The 12108-nt window shown below is 41.7% G+C and overlaps 1 protein-coding gene across 4 annotated transcripts in view; it reads right to left on the reverse strand.

Moving 5' to 3' along the window:
* The window catches only part of RBM39 (RNA binding motif protein 39), a 137933-nt gene that overhangs the window by 113701 nt on the left and 12124 nt on the right, over nt 1-12108 (reverse strand). For 2 of the 4 annotated variants that reach the window (XM_033963389.1, XM_033963390.1), the window contains exons 2-3: nt 6360-6422; nt 4480-4529 (exon numbers count right to left, since the gene is read on the reverse strand). In XM_033963389.1, the coding sequence (XP_033819280.1) occupies nt 4480-4529; nt 6360-6422 (113 nt within the window). Of the gene's footprint in view, nt 1-4479; nt 4530-5964; nt 6136-6359; nt 6423-12108 lie in introns of all 4 variants that reach the window. The other 2 variants (XM_033963393.1, XM_033963391.1) reach the window with 2 other exon arrangements.

The raw sequence follows: 12108 nt of genomic DNA on the forward strand, positions 1-12108 counted from the left end.
CAACTCGCCGCTGCCGCCTTCAGTCCCAACGTCAAAGCCTCAAACTGCCTTTTTAGGATTAAGTCTACTCTGCGATCCTAAGCATCCTTTAGAATCACTCCCCCTTCAATGGGCAGAGACATTTACTTGGTGGCCTGCACCAACAAATCCACCTTAAAAGTCACAAACAGTTGCTGAAATTCCGGATCTACCTAGTAAAACTTGGCCACCTTCAGGGAACTCTCCGAGGCATCCCACTACTCCTCAAGCATAACCGCAATAACTAGATGCATGGGAAAGTATGCTGTCTGAGCCTCAGATCAATTATCAGAGCTTTGAGAAGTCAAGAGCTGTGGTGAATCTAATTTTAATTCCTGCAGCACCTCCGTTATGATCTCCATCACAGCCGCCAGTTTAAATAGACGGCAGACTGTCGGATCATCTCCCTGTTCCAGGACTACAATTGTATCCTGATCAGATGTCCCAGCCTGAGATTCTGTTATCCTCCAACCCTGAGGATCCACTGAGAGAGGAATAGATTCTGAGCACCAATCTTTCTAGACCTTTTCTGACTGGACTTCAGGGCCACAGACAAATCCCTGATGACAAAGCCTGGCCCTAATAATTCAGATAGGCCTCAAACATCAGGCTCAACAAATCTGGAGTAAAATCTGGGGGACTCCCTTGGGTTCTCTGCCAATTTAGCGGTGTCCGCACAATAACGTTTTACCATAGACACCAGGTCGCTAAACAAGGGGTCTAAGGACTTCTGACCTACCAAATCAAGCTGACTGGGACTCCATTGCCCTAGAGAGGTCAGAGGAGGCTAAGCCCATGGCTCCGCCCCCCCATGCCCCATGGCATGTGGAGCACAACGCTCCTCAGCTTGCCATCCATCACAAATATGTCATGAATCCAACATACCAAGGCAAGAGGAGTCCATCCATATTGATTTTAAGCAAATTTGACGGGTACTGAGGCAGTTAAAGGCTTTTAATTCCAAATTGGGAAATCCAAGATGGCCATTGTGGCAGCAGTTTTATGGTAAAAAACACCCAGTGAAGCTAAATCAAAAAATGCCAAAAAGTCCAAAAAAATTAACATCACAAATGCAATCTTCAGACCACCACCCTGATTTTCCACTTAGGTCCCATCATTCAACAAAGTAAAATTTTAGAACAAGCAGTTTAAGTGTAGTAGAGAGTCCACTGAAGATGACACTCACACTGGCGGTCTTTAGAAGCAACTTCCACTGAAAGGTGCAAGAAAGTTGAGGATTTAATTTTATCAGACAAACAAATTAAAGTTTCTTGAATAGCTGAAGAAATGGGCATCTTGGCAGGTACAGTTTGGAAAATAATTCATGAAAAGTGGGGCATGTCCAAATTTAGTACAAGATGGGATCCATCTTCCATGTCAGAAGGCCGAGATGTTCCGTGAAGAACAAGTGCATTTTTTCATTGTTTGGTGACTGGAGATGAGACTTGGTTTTATTACAGATATCCCGAGTCCAAAATGGAATCAATACAGTAGAAGCACGAGTCATCCCCCACCCCAAAAAAGTTCAAGACAGAAAAATCTGCAGACAAAGTCATGGCAACTGTCTTCTGGGATGATGAAGGACTTTTGCTTCTGGAGTTCATGCCATACATGACAACCATAACCGGGGAGAGTTCCTCAAACACAATGACCGACTGTGGCAAAGCAATCAAGATGCTCACAGCAGGTGTGCTGCTTTTTCATGACAATGCACACACGTCATGACAATCACAGGCTGCCATCCGAGAAGGTGGATTTCAGCAGCTGAATAATCCACCCTAAAGTCCTGATCTGACTCCCTCAGATTATTTCTTGTTCTGAGTTTTGAAGAAATTTCTCCATAGACAGAGGTTTTAAAGTGGTGAAGACGTCAAGGAAGCTGAGACATCCTGGTTTAATGGGCAAACAGAATTCCTTTCAAAGGGGTTAGTCGTTGCAGGAAAACTGAAGTATACGGAGCTATCAGGGGACTATATTGAAAAATATATATATATTTTTAACTGTTTTCTTTCCTACTGAAGTAGATAAATTATCGATCGTAAATCAGATGTAAGCAGAGCTCCCAAGAGAATGGTCCCTGAGCCTGAAATCCAAATAGTGCAAGCTGGCTAGGCAGGTGCCATGTAATACAGGGCCAGCTTGCACTATTTGGATTTCAGGCTCAGGGACCACAAAGAGTAATCCCACTTGCATCAGACCTCTGCACTGGGAGCCTATCTTCTCAGTCAGAGCTGTCCCGGGAACCTCTGCAGCACTGAAAGCCTCAAAATTCAATTTTAAAACCCCCAAAATAAAAAAAGATGATCTCAGAGCAGATCAGAAGACAGCTTTAGTCTCGCATTCAGAAGGAAAAGACTGCAGAGCTGAGGCACAGCCAACTGAGGAAGGAGGTGGAGGCAGAGTAGAGAATGACAGGGTGGCGGTTTACCCGCGGCCACCGCATTTTAGCCGCGGGTCACCCGCCGAAACGGGGAACGAAAACTAGCAGTCGCTGCGGCGACGGGGACAAGGCCATTCACCGCCCGTGGGGCGGTGAATGGTCTTGTCCCCGCAGTGAGGCATGAAGAATCGCGCGGTCCCCGCAGCCCACACCCGCCTGCCCAATCGATCCTAGTGATTAGCCAGCTCTCTCCCTTCTCCTCACCTTAGTTTGTAGGTTTTCTTTTTCGGCGACCCGCACACTATCAGAGAGCCGCGCACCCGCTGCTGCTCAATTTCGATCTTCTGCTCTGATGCAACCGGAAACAGGAAGTTGCAGCAGAGCAGAAGATTCAACACTGAGCAGCCGCGCGTGCGCGGCTCTTTGGGAAAGCGTGCAGGTCGCCGAAAAAGAATGCCTACAAACTAAGGTGAGGAGAAGGGAGAGAGCTGGCTAAACACTAGGATCGATTGGGCAGGCGGGTTGTGGCTGCGGGGACCGTGCGATCGCTCGCGGCTCAAATTGGAAGGAGGGAGTGAAAGGGAAAAGGATTCTGGGCCAAGGGGATGAAGACGGAAAGAAAAACCCACAGCGGGAAATAAAGGGAAGGACAGGCAGGTGAGCCAGATGCTAGAAGCAGGGGTGGGGGAAGAAAGAGGGAAAAAAGCTAGATGGGGTTGAAAAGAAGAGACACACTGGTATGGAAGAGGAAGATAGGGAAAATCTGGACACAGGAAGGTAACAGAAAGGGGAAATTATGTGCATGGGGCATAGGGACAGAGACATAAAGGGGACATGCCATGGGGATGGTATATGGACACAGGGGGGGGGGCAATGGCAGATACATAGGGGAGATATTAGAAATGGGGAAAATAGGAGCACAGAAGCAAGATGGTTTGTGGGGATGGGACAGGGACCGAGCTTGCAGGCTCCAGTGGCTTGCACAAATTACATTGTAACATGCCATGAAAATAAGAGGGAGGAAGGTAGGTAGATAGATAGGCCACGCCAGAGGAGCTGAAGGGTAGTAGAAAGGAACAGATGGTAAAGGAGGAAGGGAAGGGTGGTGGTGGAAAGGAATAGGACAGACATTGAAGGAGGGTGGAGAGGAACAGACCCTGAAGGGAAATGTGGAAGACAGAGTGGGAAGAAGACAGATGCCAGACTATGGGGGAGCGGAGGGAAGAAGATGGGTGCTAGACCAATTGGGGGGGGGGTGGTGAAGGGAGAGGCACAGTAACAGCAAATGGAAGACGCAGAGAGAAGACACAAAGTGGATGGAAGGAATTGAATGAGAAGATGTGGAAAGCAGAAACCATACAACAAAGGTAGAAAAAAAATTCTATTTATTTATTTATTTTTTGCTTTCGGATAAAGTAGCATATTAGTTGTGTTGATAAAAATTTATAAACAAAGCCCTGCCAGCTGAACATCTCTTTCTCTAGTTCAGCAGTAGGAACTTTGATTTATAAGAAAGGAATAAGCTAAATATTACAGTACTAAGGCTTATATGGATGCAGCGGGGACGGTGACGGGGCGGTGAATGGGATGGCAGTGGCGGTGACGGGGCGGTGAATGGGATGGCAGTGGCGGGGCGGTGACGGGGCGGTGAAGAGGATGGTGGGCCGGTGACGGGGACAGATTTTTTCCCCGTGTCATTCTCTAAGGCAGAGAAAATAATGTGACTGACACCAGTTACTATGTTACCTTTCTGCAGGGTCTCACAACCAATGGAAGACAAAATCCACTGGTTCAAGACTCATATGCCTTTTGCACGGGTAGAGCAGCTCAGTCATAAAAATGCACAATTTAGAGAATTCTAATCAACCAAACTTTTAATTTTCCCTTAATATTCACAAATTTCCTGTTTATACATGTAATTTACTGGAATATTACTAAATAGCGTTATTCATGTACCAAAAAAGTACAAGTGTTTGGTTAACAGGCCCCAAAACATTGTCCTAGTACTGCTTACATAAAAATTCTAGATTCCTAAAGCTTGTTTCATCCTAGTTGACCAACTAAGAAATCAAAACACTCACTTCTTACTGCGTTCTTCATGGCCATTAGCACTGCTCAACTTGTTCTCATCCTAAGCAGGGTTGATAGAAGAACATCATGAGGACGAAGTGGAAACATTTCAAGTGGTCAAAGGAAAATGGGGATAGGAATGAGAAAATACAAAACAATTTAAAACTAATTACTTATTTAGAGTTATGTGTGGAATATTACAAAAATATTACAAGGGCTATTTATATAACCACTCTGCTGCTTACTGTTAATTGTTATTAAAGTAATAATATAAAACTAGAAATTACTCTGCTTACACAATTCGAAAAATGCATGTTTCAAGTATTTTCTTACATGGTTTATCCTGTAGCTTTAGAGCACTCAAGTGGTTACAATGGTGGTTTGTTTGGGGTTTTGTTTTTTTTGTGTATTTTTTTTTTAATTGGCTCGTGAAAGTCATTTCAGGTTTAAGCTTTCATTTTGTGCTATGGTCCCTGTGATTAATACCAAGGCTATATGTTTGCCTAAGCCCCAAGTGGCCACGCTAGCAGCCAGCCACTATCGATTTCCTGTGACGGATGCCACTCCTGAGATCTTCGCCCATTTTCGTTGGAGGGTTGGGACTGTAAGAGCTTGATGCCACCTCTGTCACACATCTCGCCCTGAAGCAAACAGGGATTCACACTGCTTTAGTAATGTTGACTCCTAAGAAAGTCATCAATTATCCACCAGTCCAACCTAAACATGCCCTATTCCACACACCTGGTTTACATGGAAAATATCCACTCTAAAAACTAGGGCATAAGAATCTTTACATTATAAAATAGTAGCTCTCTTAGATTCTATTGAATTCATAAATATCTGCTAGAAGATTATATACATATATGCACACAGTTTAAAATGTTAAAACAAGTTATCCAATTAACTTGTTGCTTTATGGCTGTGTTGAATGTTACATATTTAACAATATCTTGAGCTTACTAAAATCATGCCCGTTATACCAGGAAAACAACTACAACATTTCAGAAATTTTAACAGTTTGTCAGTGAAACCAATACTAAGACATGCAGTATTAATACCTTCACCACCACGGTGAATCAAAAGAAAAAAATGCCTATTAAATGATTGGAAATTTTGTACCATAAGGAACTACTCTAAGCATTTCAACAAGGTTTTTGTAGCATCTGACACACTATAAATATAACGTGACAGAACCTCATTAAACAAAAACCTCTCAAAAAACAGTAAAGTTAGTTTTAGATAAAATTAGACTACTGCTCTCTTTTACTTGCAAAGAAAATTTTTTTTAAATTCAGGGATCCAAGAATTTTGCAAGACTTTCACCATCAATGGCCGATTGCTACCTAGAATATCAACCATCACCAGCCTTGCAAATTTATAAAAGAACATGAAGCTCTTAAAAGAGCACACTGCACATTGAAACAGTTTTGCTCGATATGGACTGGTATACAGTTTATTCTTGGACCCCTGCCACTTTCCCAAACCAGTGCATTCACCTTTTTTTTTGCTATGCCAAACTTGAGCTCGGCAAGTCTTAGGTAAGTCATTTTTACCTAGGGGACCACGGTACAGCGATACGTCACTCAATTACTACCTTATGATTGACAGTTCACACTGGAATCAAAGGTGAATTCATGGGAGTAGAGGTGAGATATCGTTAGGCAAGTCTACAAAGAGAGATAGATGGGCATTTATTCATCACGCTGAAGTGAAACTACTGCACATAATAATTACATCAACAGTAAATGACTTGCAAGTTATACGTAATATTCTCCAAAAGAAGGTTTAAAAAAATGAGGGCTCCAGGGACGTTAGTATACAATTCAGCAGTAGTTCCATGAAAAATGCTAAATTAAAGTTTTAAAAGTAAACACATTGGCACATTTCTCACCTTCCTGTAAGGAGCCTCGAGCATTGCTTCAATATCTATATCATCAGCCATTCTTTCAGACACCTGGACAAAAATAATAATAATTTAAAAAGAGTTATTACATCCCTTGCAAGTGTGTCATATCAAATACCAGAATGCTATACATGTATTTTTGATCCCCTGCAATTAGCAATGATGTTGAGTAACAAAATGGTTGCTTGAGGGTCTTGAAGATTTAAGAGGGAGGGGGCTCTTCTGTCTGGTTCTATTTTAGGCTCTTCTTTTTATTTGTAAGGATACATTTGATTTTATCTTCCTCCAGATTCTGACTTCTATCCTTAAAACTGTTTGATTCTTTGAATCAAGGCAAACACCACAACGGGCCTCAATGAACCGGAACAAATCTTTATTGACCCATTGAGGCCCACTGTGCTGTTTTCCTTGCTTCACGTTTTGGTGTACTTTGATCCTTTTGAATCTTCATTATTGGAGGACTTGAGTAGCTGTTCTGATTATCTAACAGAATTCCTACTAACAATTCGGACAACTTGGTTACTTTATTCAAGGGTATATCTTTATGCTTATATTGGAAGGCTAGCCCACTATCGGCTGCCAATGAAAAAAAAAAGTTCATGTCAAGATTGCTTGCATGACCTACAAAGCAATTTATGGAGATAACTCTAAAGGACTAGTATCGGGCATCAAGGTTCCCTGCTCCTTCCATAAATCAAGAAAGACAACGTTTCGAGCTGACCTTTCCTTCCCCCCCACCAAGTTCAATGGCAAAAACTATTTGAATCTAACTCTGAATTCCAGGATTCCATATTCTGGAAGAGCCACATCAGGCCCCTCCAGGATAATGTTAAAAACCTACCTCTTTTCCTTGTTAACTATCTGACCATTATCCTTCAACGCTCTCTAGAATCTTATTGTAATTGTAATGATTGATCTCAAATCTTGTTAACCGCAACAAATCCTTGTTGACAATTGCAGGGTATAAAACTATATGGTATTTAAAAAAGTTAACATAGAGAATACTAGCATAATATAATTCACTAGAAGACAAGCAATGCAATAAACAAGTGGACAGATTCCTTCACAGCCACTGGGGTAGCCTAGCCTATAAGCATCCATTTCAGGTAGAACCTACAGCAACTATCCAATCATTCGCCATGTGGCTATCACGCAAACTTCCTGAACTTGCTGGCAAAACCATCTAAATCAAGCCTGAAATATTGACTCTAGGAATGCGCTGCAAATAAGCCACGTTGTAAAAATGTGTTTCTACCACCAAGACTATTGCGCCAACTAAATAAAACCTGTCCTGACCGCAAATAATCTAGCTAAACTAATTCATGCATTTATTACAAGTCGTCACATTACTCCTAGGGTCAAGCTTAATCAACCTGTCCCGCCTGCAGTTAACCCAAAACACTGCAGCTAGACTCTTAGTGCGCCCATTAATGATCATATTACGCCGATTCTATTTGATCTGCACTGGCTGCCAATAACTAAATGGATCAATCATGCTACTTTGTCTAGTCTTCAAAACCTGGCATCTTCAACTTCCTCATGATCTGTACAATAAATTGGCCAGATATCAAGCTACTAGAACTCTGAGATCATCATATCACGATCGATTTGAAGTCCCTAGACCAAGATTAATAAAACTACAAACAACTAGAAAGAGAGCTCTCTCATATGCAGGTCCTAACCTTAGGAACGCCATGCTTCATAGCTTCCTTAAGGAAACATCCTACTTCTCCTTCTGAAAACTACTGAAATCAATTTTCTCTCATCAACACTATGGAACTCTATGCGATAGTCTCCATAATCCGCAAACTAGCATCTCCCACTATCTGCAATTTTTCCCTCCAACTATTCATACCTTTCATTACATTACTGACTTCTATTCCGCCTATACCTTGCAGTTCTAAGCGAATTACATCAGAAGATGACTGGACATTACCAGGAAAAAGATACAATTAGGATAACTGGATATTTCCAGGAAGAAAGTTACAATTTAGAAGCTGATTACATAATACAATTAAGGAACTGGTTCATAGTAAAATTTGAGAAGAGGGGGTAAGATAAGTAGAAAAATTAGGAAAACGTCAGATGAGCTGGAAGGTTGGGAGATAATTATAGAGTGGAGGCTGGTTACAATGTTGAGTCTTGGGGGGATAATACAGGTAGAGAGGGTGAGAGGGAGGGAATTACAGGGGGGAGGGGAGTTAAGCTATCAGGATAAATTTTTTGAATAGCAGGGTTTTGATTTCTTTACAGAACGTTTTGAGGTCAGTGGTTGCTGTCAGCAGGTTGGAGATGTAGGGGTCCAATTGTGCTGCCTGTGTTGCTAGTAGGTGGTCGTACATCTTTTTGCGCTGAGTTCCTTTGAAGAGGGGGTAGGAGAAAGGGGACTGGGTTCTCCTTTGTCTGGATGAGAGGTTCCGATTTAGGCGGTTATTTAGGTGGGTGGGTGCAGTTCCGCTTTGAATAGTAGGCAGTAGTTTGAATTGAATGCGGGCTTGTATAGGTAGCCAATGTGAATCTAGGTAGGCGTTGGTGATGTGGTCAAATTTTCCAAGCGAGTAGATCAGTCTGAGGGCTGTGTTCTGTACAGTCTGTAGTTGTTTTGTTAGGTATGTGGGGCATGGTAGGTAGAGGATGTTGCAGTAGTCCACTAGACTCAGGACTAGGGATTGGACTATAAATCTGTATTGATCTTTATCGAAGAATTTTCTTATTTTACGTAGGTTGCGCATGGTGAAAAATGCTTTTTCAGTGGTTTTGTTGATTTGGGCCTGCATGGTGTAGCATCTGTCTAGTGTTACTCCTAGGAGTTTAAGAACGGGCTGTATGGGGTATTTGGTGGCGTTTATTTCTAGTTCAGTTATAGATGGGGTTTTGTCCTTTTCAAGCAATAGAAATTTTGTTTTGTCTGGGTTGAGCTTCAGTTTGTGGTCTAGCATCCATTTTTCCACTGCATCTAGTGTTTTTTTCAGGTTGTCTGTTGGAGTGGGGTCTTGTGAGTCGAAGGGGAGGAGTATGGTTATATCATCTGCGTAGCTGAATGAAGTTACTTCTAGGTTGTCTAGAATGGTACCAAGGGAGGATGTGAAGAGGTTGAAGAGCATGGGCGACAAAGGTGACCCTTGAGGTACTCCACAGGGGTTAGACCAGGGGTCGGATGAAAGATCTTTAGTTTTTACTCTGTATGTTCTTGTTTTGAGGAATCCTTGGAACCAATTGTATACCCCACCTGAGATCCCTATGGCTTCTAGAATCTGAAGAAGTATGGTGTGATCTACCAGGTCAAATGCGGCAGAGAGGTCGAGTTGGATAATCAGCATCCTTCTTCCTTTGCTAAGGTGCTTTCGGGCTATATCTAGTAGGGATACTAGTAGTGTCTCTGTACTGTGGTTGGATTTGAACCCTGTTTGAGTGGGGTGTAATAAGTTGTGATCTTCAAGGTAATTTGTGAGGTATTGTGCTACCAGACCTTCTATTAGTTTAACATATAATGGAATTGAGGCGATGGGTAGGTAATTGGAGGGGGAATCTATTGGACCTTTGTGGTCTTTTAGAATTGGGGTGATTATGATTTCTCCTTGGTCATGTGGGTATTGACCTTCCATGAGTGTAGTTTGAATCCATTGCATGAGGCTAGCTCTGAATTTCGTTTTTATTTTGCTGGACTTGTCTTTTATTTTTTATATTTCTTTTCTCCTGCCTGATATAGTAACTTATATTTATCTCGTTAGATTTAATAATAATAATAATAATAATAATAACTTTATTTTTTTATACCGCAATACCACAAAACAGTTCAGAGCGGTTTACAGGATAAGAGACTGTACATTTACAGCGAAGTTACAGCTTAGTTATAGCAAAGTTACATCGAGGTTACAGCGTATCGAAAAACAGTTCAGAGCGATTTAAACAATGTAGGTGCGGAGAATTGGTTAACAATTATATGGCATAAACCAGTGACAATTACAAAAGGATCCAATAATTGTTGCATGGGGAGAGGGGAAGGGTAGGGAGGGAGGCAAGGGATTATTAGTTTGGTCGGGGGGACGGGGGTTAGAGGAATTTATCAAAGAGGTATGTTTTTAGCGATTTCCTGAAGGATTGGTACGTTGGGGCAAGAGAGATGAGAGTGGACAGGCAGTCATTCCATTTGCCAGCTTGGAATGAGAGGGTTTTATCGAAGAATCTTTTGTGGATGCATCCTTTTGGGGAGGGGTAGGCAAACAGGTGTGCATTGCGTGTACGGTTAGAGCCTGGGAAGGTGAAGTGGCGTGAAAGATATATCGGGGCTGAGCCAGTTAGGGTTTTGAAGCAGAGGCAGGCGAATTTGAAGATGATCCTTGCTTCGAACGGTAGCCAGTGAAGTTTCTTGTAGAAAGGGCTGATGTGGTCTGATTTTTTGAGCCCGTAGATGAGGCGGACTGCGGTATTCTGAATAAGTCGTAGTCGTTTAATGGTTTTCTTGTAGGAGCCCAGATATATGATATTGCAGTAATCCAGGGAGTTTAGAATTAGGGATTGGACCAGCAATCTGAAGGTGGGAAAATCAAAGTAATGTTTGATGGAGCGGAGTTTCCACAGGGTGGAAAAACATTTTTTGACCTGGGTGTTAGTGTGTTGTTCTAAAGTGAGGCATCGGTCCAAGATGACTCCGAGGATTTTTATAGTAGCGTTGATTGGATATGTTATGCCATTAAGATGCAGGGTGGTGGATGTTAGTTTGTGGTTGGGACTAGCAAGGAAGAACTTGGTTTTTTCTGGGTTTAGTTTCAGTTTGAAGCGAGTGGTCCAGTTTTCTACCATTTACTATTCTTTTTCTCTACAATGTAACCACTCTGCTTCACTTTCCATGGTTCTCTACATCTTTCTGGAGCGCCTTCTTATCTTTCTATTTTTATCTTTAATATATGAATGATGTTCTTTTTCTCTTAGGCACTTTAGTTTAGATTGTGAGACCGTTTGGGACAGTGAAGTTCAAAGTGCCTAATGTATTTAGTTTTGTAAACCACTTAATACTCATGTATAAGTGGTATATCAAATATAATAAATACAATACAATATAGGTAGTAAAATGCAAATTCTTGGATAGCTTTCAAAATAGTTAAAATAGACAGAAAAAAAGAGTGCAGTATGTGATGAACCTTGGATGAGAAAAAGCTAAGTTGCTAGAGCTGCAGGCAACAGTAAGAAATGATATATGCCATTACTACAGGTCAGGCCTTAAAAGCCAAATTTGACAAAATTTACAAATAAAACTACATGTTATCTTTGTCTGGCTTCCCTGGTTCGCAGTCTCATTACTCTAACCAGTAAGCTCCTCCTTCACTCAGGTTTTTAACTTGTTATGCCATAAGGAATAAATTAATATGAAATTTAGTCATACCTATTAATTTCTGTGATGATGTCCCAGTATAAGACTGGTGAGACCACATTTAGAATGCTGTGTACAATTTTGGAAACCACACCTTCAAAATGATATAAATAGCACGGAGTCAAGTCCAGAGGATGGTCACTAAAATGGCCTGTGGTCTTTGATATAAAGTGTATAAGGACAAAGAGCTCAATATGTATACTTTGGGAGAAGGGAGAAATGAAAGATCTTTAAATACCTAAATGCAGATGAGGCAAGTCTCAATTCAAAGGAAGCTTTGGAATGAGGGGGGCGTAGATGAAGGCAAAGTAGTAATCTAAAGAAATACTTCTTCATAGAAAGGCCTCCCGGTGGAAGTAGTGGAGA

The sequence above is a fragment of the Geotrypetes seraphini genome, chromosome 11 (assembly GCF_902459505.1).
Source record: "Geotrypetes seraphini chromosome 11, aGeoSer1.1, whole genome shotgun sequence".
Classification (NCBI taxonomy): domain Eukaryota; kingdom Metazoa; phylum Chordata; class Amphibia; order Gymnophiona; family Dermophiidae; genus Geotrypetes; species Geotrypetes seraphini.